The 17492-nt window shown below is 47.5% G+C and overlaps 1 protein-coding gene across 2 annotated transcripts in view; it reads right to left on the bottom strand.

Moving 5' to 3' along the window:
* LOC147706704 (solute carrier family 22 member 7-like) overlaps positions 1 to 17492 on the bottom strand; it is a 396568-nt gene that overhangs the window by 240780 nt on the left and 138296 nt on the right. For both annotated transcript variants that reach the window (XM_086925842.1, XM_086925843.1), the window contains exons 5-6: positions 2042 to 2210; positions 1813 to 1936 (exon numbers count right to left, since the gene is read on the bottom strand). In XM_086925842.1, coding sequence (XP_086781968.1) covers positions 1813 to 1936; positions 2042 to 2210 — 293 coding nt within the window. The remainder of the gene's footprint in view (positions 1 to 1812; positions 1937 to 2041; positions 2211 to 17492) is intronic.

Raw genomic sequence — 17492 nt, 5'->3', positions numbered from 1 at the left:
TGCTTGTCTAACTTCATGATGGGCTATCCTTTCACACTCTCCTGATAAAAATGCTACCCCTATATGTGGCTCGCCATCATGCTTGTCATAGTAATAGACCAAAGCTATAACCTCGCCCAGACCATATTTACATTAAACTTATTTCACTCAGTCCAAGTTCTGGCCAGTTCCTTCTGTGGGCGATAGGCCCACCTTAACAAGTGGGGTACTGTTTTTATTGGGAAGAGTATAAAAACACAAATTCTAGAACTTTTTCCTCGCAGAAATGTGAGTAAAGCCTGTGTTTGTAGCCAATTTGATGTTTGCAGTGCATCCTGGGAAGAAAGAGTGGAGAGATCCATGTAAATTCCCACACCCATGGACTCTTCCTTGTGTCTCTTGTTTAATGTTTGGGGTTGGTAGGATTATCTGGTTACCCTTTGACCCTGGAACCAAATACCACAGCTACCCACATCCTCAGAAATATTTAAATTCAAAGGAAAAATCTTGATGTCTCCATGTTGCATTTTTGGGCTTTTCTTGTAGTAGGTGATAGACCCTCCCACACAAGTGCGTACCATTTTTTTCTTAAGACAGTAATCGTGGTCCTGCTGGATCTCAGCAGCTTTCAACACTATGAGCCATTGCTTTAAGACTGAAGTTTTCCATATCTTGGACTGAACTAAGATAAAACTGTTTGTTTCCAACCAGCAAAACAGTTTAGTTCCCATCTTTCTTATCCTCAGTAGACCTCTTACATGTGACATTCCTCGGTGCCAGGTGAATTCACAGTTCCTTTTTAACTTCACTTTTCATATTTCTTCAAAGGATCACGTTGTAAGTGATAGTGGGGGCAGGCAACGTATAATTCAAATGCCCACTGCCTGTGCTGCCCCTTTGCCTGCAAAATATTGCATTTTACCTTCATGATGACCTTAATACTCAATTACTTACTGGTTCTTCCTTCCTACAGGATATTAGCATGTACGATTGTGGTCACCTCAAGCATATCCGCAAACGTGCCTTGGTAATATCGCTTATGCCTTTGGCTTCACCTGATGGTGATGCTACTACCCACTCTGTTAACAGTCCTCTTTTGCTGCCAGGATGTCAGATACCAGATGCCCATGAAGCAGTTAAATGGGAACCTAATCTAAACAGAAATACAAATCAGTCTACAATTGTGGCCTCTGTCAACAAGAGCCTTCCTGAAACAGGCTATTCAGCACAAACTTGTCATTCTGAATGTAGTTTTTGGATAATCTTGATTATGGGAACAGTCCAAAGATGGCCTGCCAAGGGGGTTCACTCCATCACCTGGAAAGAGGTTGCACCAAAGCAGTTTACCTGCTCTGGAGCCTTCCGCAACAAGAACAAGTTCGCTTTACATTCATGACCTCCACTAGATACCAGATAGGAAAACTCACTTGAGTGGTTTACTCCTTGCAGACTGGGTTTTTCATGACATAGACCTCAGCTCCTTGTTAAGGACAATTCCATCACTACTTATTCTCGCAGTTCCCTGCACAACCAAGACTGATGTAAGATAATTTTCCACTCCTGATGCACCCTTATGAAGTTCTTTCCATCCATACATCAGCAAGCAGGCCAGAAAGTGTCTGAGTACCTGATTGAACCACAAACAGTACCACTTCTCACCCACCTTACTTACAGCACCCTGAGGTCACTTCTAGGATATGTGGTGTATTGCAAACTCATTTCCCTATCGCAGTGGACGCGACAAGAGACAAAGGAGAGGGTGAAAGAGATATCCTTCGCAGACGATCGGTTTTATGCATTACCAGTTTGGGGTAGCACTTCACATCATCTCACCTCAGTGCTAATTTTGGAGGACAAGGTTGCCTGGCCATTCATTGAAGAGCATCGAACCAAAAGAGCGTGAGCTTCCTTCACCTTGCCTTTGGTCAACAGCCACCTCGCAGACTCAGGAAGCCACCTGTGGGAAGAGAGAAGTGTGCACATAGGTCTAATTTCAGATCTCAGGAAACAGAAGAGGAGCGAAGGATCAGAAGAAAGACAGAGACAGCAAGAGGGCACCCACCATGTGCTGATGATCATCACAATACACGGGGATGTGGCTGCGACTAGAAGCCAGCGCCAGTCCCGGATCAGGTACGCCACCAGGGATAGAAGCATGCTCCCGAAGCTCCAGAACAGGCTGCCCAGGGTCCCAGCCAAGGTGCGGTGCTTCGTGTCCATCCACTCTACATCTGCAAGAGAAGATACAATGAGTACATGTTGATAGTTGTGTATTGCCTTTTAACATAAGATCTTGGAATTCCACGAAGGGATAATTCACCTCCCTCATCTGACTATTACGGTGTATTGAGGGCCATTAATTCTTATTTGCTTCTCTTAGACCACAGTCTGTTGACAGGGTGAGGTTACAGCAGCACATAGTAGCTGTTGAGGTTCTAGAGCAATTCCAGTGCAGCATTTCCTTGCCATGGAGTTGGGGAAAAAACTGGTCTTCACCAACGCCTGGTCCATCTGTACCCACTGGCAAAGTTACATGAAGCAACAGGCTGAAAAAGCAGATGTGCCTCAACAAGGCTGCTGTCTTGATCCTTGTGAGCAGGACACTGTTCCCAGCCCTGGGCTCCCACTAGGCAGTCTGGAGAGTTATGGGAGTTATAATCTTAGATTCTTTGGCCCAACTGTACCATTGCACTGGAAGACAATTATTTGCAGCAAAAAAGTCAACAAGAGAGTGCTGGTGGCATGCTGCCATGAAACAAGATGGGGGCCCCAGTTGTGCAAGCACTCTTGTATCGGACAAAGACACTACTTTTTGTGTATGGATCCAGCAAGAAGAAGCGAAGAGATACCATAAAGAGGTGCAGTTGATTGCTGCTGTTGAAGGCGGTGATAGAGAAGAATGGCTAGAACTGAGCTTGCCAGTTAAGAAAATGATGATGAGTTGTGTTAGACCTGGCATATCTTGGCGTGATTACCCCTGACTTTTTTTGCCTCTACCTCCTTTGCTATTAGATGCTTTGGGTACTTTGCCACAGCTGATCAATGTCAAAGTACAAGTGTTCCCTGTGTAAAGTGTAATGGTAATTGGTTGGCCATGATTGGTATGTTTGCCTTACTAGTAAAGTCCCTAGTGATGTGCACTGTGTGTGCCAGGGCTATTAATGCAAAGGTGCGTGGAGGAGGGAACTCAGGCCTGCAGTGTAGGGCCTGCGTGCAGTTTGCTAAGTTAGCATGTTGTCCTGACAAGTGCAACCACTTGTCAGGCCTCACTTTCCCTTTTGCGTACACAGTGGACACCCCTGTGGTAGGTCCCGGGTAACCCCTGGGCAGGGTGCAGTGTAAGTAAAAGGTAGGACATATACTGAGTTGTGTGCTATGTCCTGACAGTGAAAAACACTCCATTTCGTTTTCACTGTTGAAAGGTCATCCTGCCCATAGGACAGAATAAAGGAGGCTGGGTATTGTGTTTGTTAGCCTAATTTCCCATATAAAATGGAGAGGTGAAGTTTAGCATGTATGAACTCACAGTGTCATAACACATCTTTCTATGAAAGTGGTTTTATCACTTTGCGTTCAGAAACCACTCTTTGGGAAAGTGGCTGAGTTTTGTGCTTTAGGCATTTCTGTATGTCTCTGCTGAATGTGGATTGACTGTCTGGATCTGAGAGGTGAGAGGAGCTGGGGGACGTCTTGACCCAGGGAGGGGTTGAGATGGCACGAGGCTGACCGGCATCTGGAGAGTAGGCGCTGGAAAAGCCCGGGAGGTGAAGAGGCCTGGGCTGCTGCTATAAAACAATTGACCCGTCTCCTGCTGAGTGATTAAGGATCCAGACCCCCAGTATCAAAGGGAGAAAGTTGACACTGGGAGGGAGACGCCCAGAACTGATTTAGGCAGGGGTCAGGGACCTCTGAGCACAAACGAACTTCAAGGACATTTAGGGTATAACTATGAGAGCTGAGACCCCTGAACGTTGGAATAGAAATGGATTGAGACTGAAAAGGCTTGGACTCATTCCGTGGTCAAGAGGAACCTTTGCTAAGGAAGGAACAACTGAAGAGACTGCCGGGGAAGGACTGACCCTTGCTTCATTATCTGAGGCTGGTCTGTAGTTTGCTGTTTTAACCAAGGAAGAGGCTGTTGGGACTGTGCTTTGTGTGCTGGGTCCCCCGGCTTGACGAAGACTGTGCTTTGTGCTGTGTCTTGTTACCCCAAGGGCCTGAGGTGAGCTGGCTCCCTGTTTGGAAACATAGGAACATAAAAGTTTCCAGGGAAGTTTCATGCAACGCTGTGGGCGCATGTTGTGACAGCTTAAGACCCTCGGAAGGTGTGCCCTGAGATCTTGGGCACACGGAGGAGAAGTGAGACTCAGACGTGCTGGGCGCATGTTGTGGTGCACCGCAGGCGCTGGTGAAGAGCACCTGGTTAACGTGTGCGTCGAAGTGAAGCGAGTCATGGATGTGCTGGGTGTGTGTCGTGGTGCACCGGAGGTGTTGGTGAAGAGCGTCTGGTCAGCGTGTGCATCGAAGGTGATGTGAGACTCAGACGCGCAGGGCGCATGTCACAGGCACTGGTGAAGAGCGCACTGTCAGCGTGTGCATCGAAGGTGATGTGAGACTCAGACGCGCAGGGCGCATGTCACAGGCACTGGTGAAGAGCGCATGGTCAGCGTGTGCATCGGAGGTGTAGTGAGTCTCGGGCTAGCAGGGTGCGTGTCAGGGGGCACCGGAGGTGCTGGTGAAGAGCGCCTGGTCATCGAGTGCACTGGAGAAGAAGTGAGGTTCGGACATGGTGAGCATGTCGGCTCGGGTGCATCCGAAGGCGTTGGTGAAGAGTGCCTGGATATTGGGGCACCGGAGTTGGAGTAAGTGCCAGTGAATCAGTGTCTGTGCTTTGGTGCAACCTGGGACTGTGGAGGTGATTGGCTAATCATTGTGTGCACCGGAGGAAAGTGAGTCTCTACAGTGCGGTGTGCATGTCTTGGTGCCAACTGAGACCGCAGGAAGGAGTGCCTGGTGAAAGTATACTTGGAGTCGATGTGAAGACTCATCAGCATTGTGTGTGTGGCTTTGTGCCAGAGGAGACCCGGAGGGTGTTGTGGTGAACGTGCACCCGCAGTAACGCAATCTCAGAGGCTTGGGGTACGTGTGCCCTGCAGCCCCCTGAGACCTTCCTAACAGTCGCTGCCTGGACCGGCAGCCCCAGAGGAGCTGAGCTGCCAGGCCGAGCCGCTGAGGCCCATTGAGAAAGTTCTACACAGAATGCCCAGTTCGCTGAAGGAGGAGAAGAGAGTGGGGTTGCGCCCTCACGTTACGTGGATCACTACCTGGGTGGAGTGTGGGCTCGGAGGGACACTCTCTCGGCCTCTCATTCCTGCCGGCGACGTGAGCCTTTGCCTCGGCTCAGATTGGGGCCCATACTGACCAAAGGAGTGGCAGTACTGGGATCAGAGTGAGAAGCCGTACTTTCTGTCATCGTTGATACATGTGGGAGGCAACTGTTATCGAAGAGGCTGATTGTCGTAATACACATTTCCAATATTGCTGCTAAGAAACTGCCGGAATGTCTAATGACACCTGACATTATTTCTGCACAACTAACTACATGATTGTAGCGCTACATATTGCATTGTTTTCCATTGCAAAGACCAGGATTGTAGCTGCCCGCATTGCATTATTTCTTCATTGCAAAGTACATGATTGTAGCTATGCATTGCATTATGCCTTAATTGAAATGTACATGATTGTAGCGGTGAGCATTGCCTTATTTCTTCATTGCAAAGTATGTGATGGGGTGGGACACATTGCCTTATTTCTTCATTGCGTAGTACATGAGTGTAGCGGTACGCATTGCATTATTTCTCCCATTGCAGGGTACCGGGGTGTATCATTGAGCATTGTATTCGTTCTCCTTTGCCAAGCACAGGATTGTATTGTTACGCATTGCACTATTGTTTGTCTATTACAATGTGTGTGATTCTAGCATTACGACCAGCATAGCATTTGGAAAGCGGTGGTTGGGATTTGAACCTACCAGCCAGCCGGAACGATGATATCTTTTTATATAAAGTTTATACTTGTTTTATCAAACTCGTGTGGAGTCCATTTGTGGTGTCACCAGTGGGTTACTGTGAGCGTGGTTGCACATACTGTAAACTCCTGCCTTGGAGATAGGCCTGGCTGCTCGTGCCAAGCTACTAAGGGGGTGAGCAGGGCTATCTCAAACGGGGTCCTTACTTGGCCTAACGTTGAGTAAGGAGTCCTGGGTCTCGTATTTGGTGACAGTGGTGCGGGACGGGGACTCAGGCTTCCAAAATTTGGCGGCAGAGAGGTGGGATACGATCCTAAACGTAACTAAAATGTGTGTGTGCAAAACCAGTCACAGTAATTGGTGTACATCATAGATTGATCGCAAACCACGACGAAACAACATATTGTTTTAAATTGTTGGTTCTGTTGTTGAGTAAGGGTAAGTGTGAGAGGTACCCCTTAACTAAAGTCAAGGGAAATAGGGTTAACTAACCAGTAAAACAGAGTACTCCCTTGAGCGTAATTGAATAGGGAGAGCCGGAGGGTCGAGGAAAAGAAAATTGCAAAATACAAGTAAATATAAAGAATTCTTACAATTTATTGAAGATACAAATTTTAAAAGAGGGGTGGACCAGAAGGAACCCACTCAACACCTTTTATTGTTTTAAAACAATAAAAGGTTTTACGACATTCAATATTGGCCAGCAAGATTGAAACACAAAGACAGAAAGGACTGTAAGACATAGAATTTGTACAATACTGGTTGTATATTCGGACTTTATTTTATACACCTAAGCTATGTACACTATAGTGCAGTATATCAGCAGAGATGTCGAGATCATGAATTATACTGAGTAAAGCGTTGACGCGTTTCTGTGGTTTTCCAAAGTTTTGTCCACCTTTATCAAGACACCATTTGATTTCTGTCGAGGTATAGGGGTCAATATAATTGCCCTAGAGAAATGAACATACAATAAAGTTTGATAAGTACATGATGATTTACATTTGTCATCCATAACATTATTGTCTACTTAACCTGTAACAAGTGATACATGGAAATGCATATATACAGACTTTTCTAGTATCTTGTTTATCATCAAAAATGGCTAGTCAGGGTGTATTGCTTAGTTGAGTGAGAGAGAAGTATACATTCGCTGTACAGCCCGTTACAATTCTTCTTACAGTATCATAAGCAATAAATGTATCAACAGTTCGGGTACATGCATATGGGGAAATCGATTGTATTCATAGTTCCTCAGAGGTAACTGATCCAGTTCTTAACAGTTTATTGTAACCTATATCCCTCTACCTTCGGGGAGCAGATATTCTGTTTGGCCAGAATGCATATGGGGAAATCGATTGTATTCATAGATCCTCAGAGATAACTGATCCAGTTCTTAACAGTTTATTATTTTCTAAAACCCTCTACCTTTGGGGAGGAGCTGTTCTGTTTGGCCAGAAAGTTACCAGGTTCTGTACAGGAGAAAAAACTTTTAATGTTTGGGAATAATAGTTGTAATAAATTTGCATTCTCCATCGGATACCAGATTGAGAAACCTAGGACACTAAAGTCTATTCTATCACATTTGTATAACTTGGAAAAAAAAAAGTTTACCTTGAAGTCCGTATAAAAGGGTTGATTTGGATTTCTATGTTATTCCATTTTAGTGCGCAAATTATTAAAACTGCATATGTGGATCAGGCTACCAATATGGTGCTCCTGTAGATCAAAAGATTATAGGATGCGTATAAGAGAAAAAAGTACCTTTGCACTAACGCATTTCTGGGTTTTGACGTTGTTTTTAAGTGGCTGTCTAGGCATTGTTAGTGAAGGCTGGACATACCTGTTGGTATAGGTTCTTGGGCGTAGAGTCAGTTCAGGATTATTATGCCCAATGTGTGCTACTGCTTTTCTTTATAATATTAAAATCCAGAGGCGCCTAAGTCTTGTCCTTGCAGTATTAGCTTCAGTTTCGCTAAACGTACGAGAGGGAGCAAAAAATGGGGCAGTTGAAGACAATGCTTTTAACATGTTGCTATTCTATACTGCCACAGAGTTTTATGGGCTTACCTAATTATCCACAAGAGACTGCTCGCTTCTCTGGTTACGGTTAATCATTAAGTTGCAGAACCAGAGGCATTTATGTCATGTCCTCGTGTTGTAGGGTTCTTTTCCTAGGGGTCGATAAAGAAAAGGGGGCTCAGCGGTTACGTATACTCTGCTTGCTTCCGTTGCCGCTACTACCTCGCATCCTATTCTTATGGTAGTGCTTACCTGGTGTATCACGAAGGACTGCCTGCTTCTCTAGTTCCACGGAAAATGCCCAAAGAAAAAAGGCGCTGTGTTTAAATACTCAATCTGGCATCTGGTTGGTCTGAGTTCCAGCCAATCAAGTCGACACCAACACAAGCCACGAAATTAACATAATCGGGCTTGTGTTGTTGTCTCCCCATTGGCTGGTCTTAATCTAATGCGTCCCGATTGGTCAGGGGAATCTATCTGTGTACTGGGTCATGTCTTACAGGAAATGATCGTGACTGTGTTATTAGCGAAGGTCCTAAGTACCGGATATATAGTTCACGGAATGTATAGTTCTCGTAGTTTGGACCACCATCACCGCAATTATATTTATAGACACTTATTAAACTATTTGATTAGTCGTGAACTGTGGAAATGTGACAAGGCGATGGGATATGCAGGGGAGGGAAGATCTAGTCCCTGTATACCCCAGCTCGGTCCCATGAAGAAGATGTAGGACCTGTATTCTGAATTTTGTGATAGAGGGACTTCAGGGTGGTGAAGTCATACTAGCGGTAACCGTCTATAATGCGGCAAATGTGTATTTTCAAGATAAAAAAAGAACGGAAGACTTATTATCAATGAGGAATATCACGAAACTCATAGTTTATAGAGGTTAAATGAGAAAATGATTTCCCATTATTTTTGGGAGTATTGTTTTAACCTGTGTTGAGTGGGTTCCTTCTGGTCCACCCCTCTTTTAAAATTTGTATTTTCAATAAATTGTAAGAATTCTTTATATTTACTTGTATTTTGCAATTTTCTTTTCCTCGACCCTCCGGCTCTCCCTATTCAATTTCGCTCAAGGGAATACTCTGTTTTACTCGTTAGTTAACCCTATTTCCCTTGACTTTAGTTAAGGGGTACCTCTCACACTTACCCTTATTGTTGCACAACCTTTTGGTTGGGGAGGACACCAAAGCCAGTTTGACATCTGTCAGGTGTCAGTGGGTGTCTGAAGAGAAAGTAATTCCCGATATGCTTCACCCTGTAATGTCAGCAGTCAATTCAGTGCACCTCTGCAAGGTGGCGCTGGTTCCCTTTGAATGGGGAGGGGTCTCAGGTTCCTTGAAGTTTGTTGTAAGTCCATTCTTGCCTGTAGACATTCTGCTAGGGAATGACCTGGAGAGTTCCCCCTGGAAGGAGGTGGAGCGCTGGAAGGAGGTGGAGAATTTGGAGATGTTGGGTCTACCTGAGTGGGCTTGTGTGACCACTTAGTCTATGGTAGCCAGTAAAGGTATTCAAGAGAACATGGAGCCTGAAACAGTGGCACAGGTGCCTGACAGTAAGAGGAGAGGCAGGGGGCATGGGAAACTGGCCCGCACAGTTCCCACGGTCCAGGAGGAGGCACCCTTTGAGGGGGATGCCCTGGAGCCTACGGGGGAACAAGTGGCTGAACTGGGAGACCTACCCGGGCTGACCGAATGGCGGCAGGAAGGGGGGCCCTCCAGGGAGCAATTCTGTGAGGAACATGAGAAATGCCCTTCTCTTCTAGGTTTGCGGCAGCAGGCAGCAAACCAGGCAGTAGGTGATCAGTCGGGATCACACTTGATTTACTGGGAGAATTATCTCATGTATAGTGAGCCAAGGGTGGCTGAGCCTGGGTCAGCCCGGGCGCTGGTGGTACCCCAGCGCTTCAGAGCCTTCCTATTGGGGTTGGCTCATGATGTACCTTTGGCGGAACATTTGGAGTAGGACATGACCTTTGAGAGGATAGTCACACACTTCTACTGGCTCCTGATGCACAAGAGTTCTGACACTTAAGGCAGGACCTATCAGACTTGTCAGGTGATTGGAAGGAAGTGAGAGGCTGCCCTCCAACCTTTCCCTGTAGTCAGCACACCCTTTGAGAGGGTGGCCATTGACATTGTGGGGCCACCTGGTCTTGGTGGACCACGCCACCCTGTACCCGGAAGCCATCCCTCCCCGGACGGTGACAGCCCCATGGTGGGCCGTGCACTGATGGGGATTTTTCCCGTGTGGGTTTCCCCAGAGAGGTGGTGTCCAACAGCGGTACTAATTTCATTTTGAGGTATATAAGATCTCTGTGGAAGGACTGCGGTGTAACTTATAAGTTCCGCGAGTAAGGCAGTAAGTCTAATTCAATTTCCCTTGGGATAGCGGGGATATCTGTCAACTACTACGCCGGCTTGTTTACCTTTTAATTCACGCATTTTTCTTTTTAAAGACAGTTACCGCGTGAAGATTACCCATGCTGTCTATACCTATGGGAGATATTTCATTTCGCAAATTGCGTGAGTTGACCCAAGTATTCTGCTACTGAGTGTGTTCCTTGTCCACACGCTTTGTTATATGCCTTATTTGTTTGTCTGGCTTGCACTGATCATTCATAAGTCCAGACACTCTGTGTTTATTTTCATGGCATTCGGACAACCGGCCATTAGCGTGATTGTACCTTATTCCCTGATTACCTGTGTGTTTGTATATGTCTGACCGGCATATATATAACATACCACTGCGTAATGAGCACCAGTGTCTATTCCTTCTTGACAAATTGTGCCTATTTTCTTAACATTAATTGATGTGGCATCATTTTAGATATACCATCGCTTCCCCGTGTGAGGGGGTTTACCCTGATCTAGCGATTGCTTCAACAATGCAACCATTAACCAAGCAAAATTTTTTACAGTACTACCTATAACTAATGTCGAGCATTAGGCACGATATTCACAAGACAGGCACATGGTGAAGATGTGATCAGCCCTGTTTTGATTGTGAAACTTCAAATTAGTTTTTCACAGGACACTTACCCATTAGGGTTGAAGGCAAGAGACTATGAGGGTGCACGCGTTCACTATGTGACGCTGTGGGACTTCTGCATTGCCATCTTACGACTTGGTGCGTTAGTCTAGTTCTGATGCCCCATAAGGATTAATTGTCTTTACACTGAACATTGTGTAAACATGTGCAATATATATCATTAAATGTCCTTTTCCTTTACAGGTTTTTTGCCTAGGTCTTACATTCTGTATTGACCTTTATCACGGAGACTGCTTGTGATGGGTAATTGTTCATTGTTTTTCACACATTGAGCCTCACAGTAGGGTGCACCTTAGCGCGCGCATACCACTGGGGTTTTATTTAAGGTCCTGACGAATGCTGAGCGAATTGCAGTCAAACAGCAGAAACATGTTGACCACAATTTTTCTATAATCATTAAGGACACAGGTTGCTTAATACAGAACCTAGTAGTCCGCTCACTTGCTTTTAATAAATACGGGTTGGCCATTATTAAAACAGGTATAAAGGCTACAACCTAGTATTTTTTCAACCTGCACATATTATCACTACATTTTGTTTTGGGCACTGTTGCATTCACCACATCCTGCTCCGCTGTAAACAGGCGTTGTAGCACGCTGGGGGGGTATTAGACCACCCCAGCGGGGACCCCATGATGAAGCATGTCACCAGCTAGTGGTGAGTGAGGGTCCTTCTACAAAAGGGAGATCCCTGTCCTGTTTTACAATGTGGGATACAGGTGCCCAGTTGTAGTTACAACCCAACTGGGGGAGGTGTTTGCTATTCCTGTTGAAGGGTTTTGTTTTTTGACACACTGCTTATCTGTAGCTTAGTATTATAATTTGAGCACTGTGCTATTCACTCCTCTGTTGTTATTATATAACTTATAAGTTCACCACACCTTATCACCCCAAGGGTAATGGTCTGGGTGAGAGGTTTAACCGGACATTGAAGGGCATGATTATGGGTCTGGAGATACCCATGAGGTGTAAGTGGGATGTCCGCTTGCCATGCCTGCTGTTTGCATATAGAGAGGTGCCACAGAAGCCATTGGTGTTCAGCCCCTTTGAGCTCCTGTATGGGCACCCGGTCAGAGGACCATTGAGTTTGGTGAAGGAGGGCTGGGAGAAGGCTTCTAGTAAATCCCCCCAGGATGTATACAGTTACATGCTGGCCTTCAGGAACCAAACTAGGAGTTTCAGGCAGCTCGCTCAGGCGACCCTGGAAGCCAGCCAGGAGGATATGCCACTCTGGTTGTGTTTCAACCTGGGCAGAAAGTGTGGGTGATGGCACCAGTGGAGCCTTGTGCGCTCCAGGACAAGTGGATAGGGCCTTATGAGGTGGTTACACACAGTGTCATAACACATCTTTCTCTGCGTTCAGAAATCACTCTTTTAGAAAGTGGCTGAATTTTGTGCTTTAGGCATTTCTGTGTGTCTCTGCTGAATGTGGATTGACTGTCTGGATCTGAGAGGTGAGAGGAGCTGGGGGAGGTCTTGTCCCAGGGAGGGGTTGAGATGGCACGAGGCTGACCGGCATCTGGAGAGTAGGCTCTGGAGAAGCCCGGGAGGTGAAGAGGCCTGGGTTGCTGCTATAAAACAATTGACCCATCTCCTGCTGAGTGATTAAGGATCCAGTCCCCCAATATCAAAGGGAGAAAGTTGACACTGGCAGGGAGACACCCAGAACTGAGTTAGGCAGGGGTCAGGGACCACTGAGTACCATCGAACTTCAAAGACATTTAGGGGTATAACTATAAGAGCTGAGACCCCTGAACATTGGAATAAAAATGGATTGAGACTGAAAAGGCTTGGACCCATTTTGTGAAGTAACAACTGAAGAGACTGCTGGGGAAGGACCGATCCTTGCTTCATGATCTGGGGCTGGTCTGCAGTTTGCTGTTTTAACCAAGGAAGAGGCTGTTGGGACTGTGCTTGGAGGCGCTGGGTCCCCCTGCTTGACATAGACTGTGCTTTGTGCTGTGTCTTGTTACCCCAAACAATCAAATCAATCAGGTGGTTGTTAAGCGCGACTACTCACCCATAAGGGTCTCAAGGCGCTGGGGGGAGAGGGGGGTCACAGGTTCCAGTCCATCAAACAGGGGGTCTGTCAAAGAGCCAGATTTTGAGGATTCTTGCAAAGATGGGGAGCGATGTTATCTGTCTGAGGTGGAGCGGAAGGTCAATCCAGGCCTTGGCCACGAGGAAGGAGAAGGAGCAGCCTCCCGATCTGGTCTTTCTGGTGGGGGGGGACCACGGCGTCGGAGAGCTGGCCTTTGGGGTGTGTGGAATTTGAGTCGGCTGTTCAGGTGTGTTGGTCCGGTGTAGTGGAGGGCCTTGTGAGCGTGGGATAACATCTTGAAAGTGACTCTAGCTTCAATGGGGTGCCAGTGGAGTGTGCACAGTGTGAGAAGTTGGCCTGGTATATAATGCTCACTAATTCTTAGTGATCACTTTGTACCATGCCAAGCAACCCTTATGATGATGGTTGTAATTCAACCTTGTAGACCAGTTATCCTAGTGGTAACGTGGACAAAGCAGTCTCAGGCTAAACTCTGAAAGGCATGTGAAGCCAGCTGTAATACCATACACAACCCCCTTGAATACCAAATGAAAGGGACACCACACAGATATATATTGAAAATATATATTTATTTATTAACTATAAAATCCCCTGGACTCTTTATGAGCACAGAAGCACAAGCGTTAAATCACAAGACAGTTTAAAATACACAAAAGTTGCACAATATGGATGAGCCCTAGGGGCCACCTAAACCATAAACTAAGAAAGTGGTATAAGAGATACCAGTAGGAAAGGGAACAGGCCTAGGGCCTTGGGAATCGCTGGAGCTATTCGAGACTAGCAGTGACTAAGTCGGGAAAGGCCCGCGGGACTTGGGTGCAGTGTTCAAAGTGCACGCACTTTCCAATGCAAAGTCTATGGTGCGTAAAAAGTACAAAGTTGGAAAGTTAGGAACCTTCCGAGTGACCTATGGAGCTGAAACTTAAGACACATGCCCTTGAGATGTGTACCAGTGTAGGAACACCGGCGGAGCTGAGTTACCTCACCCACAGGAAGCGGGTGCACAGGGTCGAAGTAGTGTCGGGTTTCGTCACGCTGGTCGATGGTGCTTGGAGCTGAAGATGCTGCAGGCGGCTCGATGTGAAGAGTTCCGGTGGATCCAAGGGTGGATCTGAAGATGTGAAGACCTGAAAGCAGAGGGGACAATGTTCAAAGTCACTAGCCAGTGACTACCGTGGAACCAGATTGGAACCAGGCGATGTTGGGTGCAAACAGGCGTTGTCAGGTAGCTTCTCTCTGCAGCCACGTGGACACCGGGGGTCGAGGACGTCCAGGAGTCGGTCACGAGCTGTCCCACGCAGGCTTCTCGCTGTTGGCGGTGTCTGCAACTTGATCGGAGCAAACAGACCTTGGCTAATGCAAGCCACGCAGGAATCGAAAGATGCTTACTACTCGGACCAGCAAGGTCAGAGTGAGTGCTCCTTTTCACAGGAGCTTGGGTAGGTCTGGAGCAACCAGACCTGCTGTGTAAATTGTCGGTTTCGTCGCCAAGATGGCCGCTGACCACGTGGCTAGTGGCCGGGATGGCGCGTCGAGTGGCACAGTGCAAAAGGGCCCCACGCAGATCGTGGAGATGCTGGAGGGCTGATCTTCGGTGCAAGGGCTGCTCGATGGTGGGGGTTCTCAGTCCCCAAAGCACAACCTCGAGGATACCTCAGAAGCTGCGCAGTCAGCTTTTCGAGTGTCTTCCAAGAGGTCTGGTCCCACGTCACTCGGTGCCTCCACGGGTCCCTTCTTTGCAGGGACTGTGGATCGGGCTCGGAGAGGTCTGGGAGTCTGGTTCTTGTTGGGCTCTGGGCTCGGGCTCCGGCGGGAGGCGGCGGCAAAGCAGACGTCGATTTGCTGGTTGGTACCTGCTTTCACAGGGTGGCCACTCCTAGGCCACAAGGGAGATTCTCTTCAGTCTTCTGTGCAGCAGAATGTCGAAGTCCAGTCTTCTTCTTCGTGTAAAGTTGATTCAGGATGATCTGCTGTGCAATGGCACTGCTCCCACTCTTATTCCCAATCTGAGGGGTGGATCACCTACTAGGTCCCTCCTCTGGGATGAACCAGGAAGGGGGGCGGTTACACCCCCTTTCCTTTGTCCAGTTCCTCGCCAAGCCTGGGTCTGGAAAGTCCCAGGACCGGTTTGGACTGGCCTATGCACGGGGACACCTTGTGTGCCCCGGGCATGTCTGATTCTATTCAGCCCTGTCCTACCCAATACACAAAACCCTGTCTGGGGTGGTGCTCGCACCTCCCAAGGCAGGAAACCCTTTGTCCAGGCCACCATCTGCCGAGTTTCGGTCAGCAGCAGGAGGCCAGACTCGTGTCTGTGGTGGCAGCATCCATTTTGTGATGCTGAGGCTCTGGTTAACTTTAACCGGGGTTAAGGCTACACACATGTCGTGTCCCTCTAGAAGGGTGGAATGCTATCCCCGTCGACAGAACTGTTGAGGGGATAGTATTCCAATTCGTATGACACCTTACTCGACATGTTTTGATTAAGCCAAACCAAAGATAGCATTTAACCGCGAGGATTATAATGCACTTAAGAGTATATGGTATGGCAATATCCCGGAACAGCTTAGGGAGTGGTTCCCGACAGCTGCAGACAGGCTCAGCTCATGCTAGAGCACCATCTCACATATTTCCAAGCACTCTGCCTCCAGGATTGATGAGGCCTTCCATAGGAGTGGCTGATAGGAAAATATGTGTCCAGTTTAGGGTTAGGCACAGGCATACTGTACCTAAGTAAGAGGTGATTACACCAACTTACCCCAGCTGAGTGATCAGCCAGTTGTGTCAAATATGGAGGCCAGGCCAGGGGTGGCACAATACATGCTGCAGCCCCTGGTAGGCCTTGGAAACACCTATGCCCTGGGTACCTAGGGTACACTACTACAGGGGCTAATAAGGTGAACCAGTTCCAATTCGTAATGCACCTAAAGTGCATTGGCAGTAATTTAGAGAGAGAACAGCAGGCTGTGGGTCTGATTAGCAGGCCCACAGCCACATTAAGTCATAACCAGTGAAACAAAAAGCAAAAATTTGGGGTGACCATAGGATAGCAGACCCTACTCTCCTACACACAGGTCCTGGGATATGTGGCAGTGTCTTGGCAGGTTAAGGACCAGTCTTACGGTGGTGTTTTGAATGTTCTGTAGTTTGTGGGTGAGGTTTTTGTTTATTACTGCATAGAGTGCATTGCCGTAGCCGAGCCTGCTGGTGACCAGGCGTGAGTGACGGTCTTTCTGTGTTCGAGGGGGATCCATTTGAAGGTCTTGCATAGGAGGCAGAGGGTGTGGAAGCTGGAGGTTGCGACCGAGTTGTTCTGGCGGCCCATTTTGAGCTTGGGGTCCAAGATGATTCCAAGTTTCCGATACATGAAATTGAAAAAGGGGTTCATTGCTTATGTCGGAGATCAAGGGGACTGAGGGCCACTTGACTCCCTTCTACCATAATGCAGGAGTTTTGAGGCTCTCGAAGGAGACTTGTGAAATTATATTATTGGTCAGCAAGTTTTGCTAAAGACTATGGGGCCGATTACGATGGCGGACGGACTGAAGTCTGTCCGCAATGGTGGTGGCTACCTGGACTGTCCGCCATACATGCGGCAGTCCCGTGCACCTGATTAGGATGCGACCGCCACCATGACAGTCGGATTCCTTACTTTAACATTGCAGCGGGTGCTGCTGATAGCAGTACAAGCCGTGATGTTAAAATAGCATGTTGGGCATTTCACTGCACTACGTGACAGGTACCACACTGTCCTTGTCACTTGGTGCAGTGAAATGTAGGGGGGTACCATGGGTACCCCCTAGTGCACCCACACCTCCCCCAACACAAAGGGAGCCCACAGCGGGCCCCGAAACCAATCTCCACCAGCCTTTCAATGGCGGTTTAGCCACCACGGAAAGGCTGGTGGAAGACCGCATCCTAATCTGGAGGACGGTGCCTGCTACTCACCGCCACCATTATGTGGATACAGACAACTCCACAAGGCAATCGGAACGATTACCTGTGGCGGACGGTCTTTCCATCTGCCATGGTCGCAGTGCAGATCCCACCGCCATCATAATCTTGCAGTGGTAAAACCGGAGTCCGATGTGGGAAGGACCGCCACTGCGGGGCCGGCGGTGATGGTCCTTCCGCCATCGTAATCGCCCCCTATATTTGTTTATATGTTGTCATGGGACTATATTTGCTATATAATGGGTTAGGGCTGTTCTTAAAGAGCTCTGATAGCTTTGTGTTTTATTTGTGCTATATAAAGTAATTAATTAAAAATATAAATTAGCGCGGGGACACACCGGCGGTGTAACCAGGCGCTCTACAAATGGCAAAATAAATAAATAAAGTATGT

The sequence above is a fragment of the Lissotriton vulgaris genome, chromosome 6 (assembly GCF_964263255.1).
Source record: "Lissotriton vulgaris chromosome 6, aLisVul1.2, whole genome shotgun sequence".
Lineage (NCBI taxonomy): Eukaryota > Metazoa > Chordata > Amphibia > Caudata > Salamandridae > Lissotriton > Lissotriton vulgaris.
The sequence above is the reverse complement of the archived record's forward strand: the minus strand, read 5'-3'. Positions and strand labels throughout refer to the sequence as shown.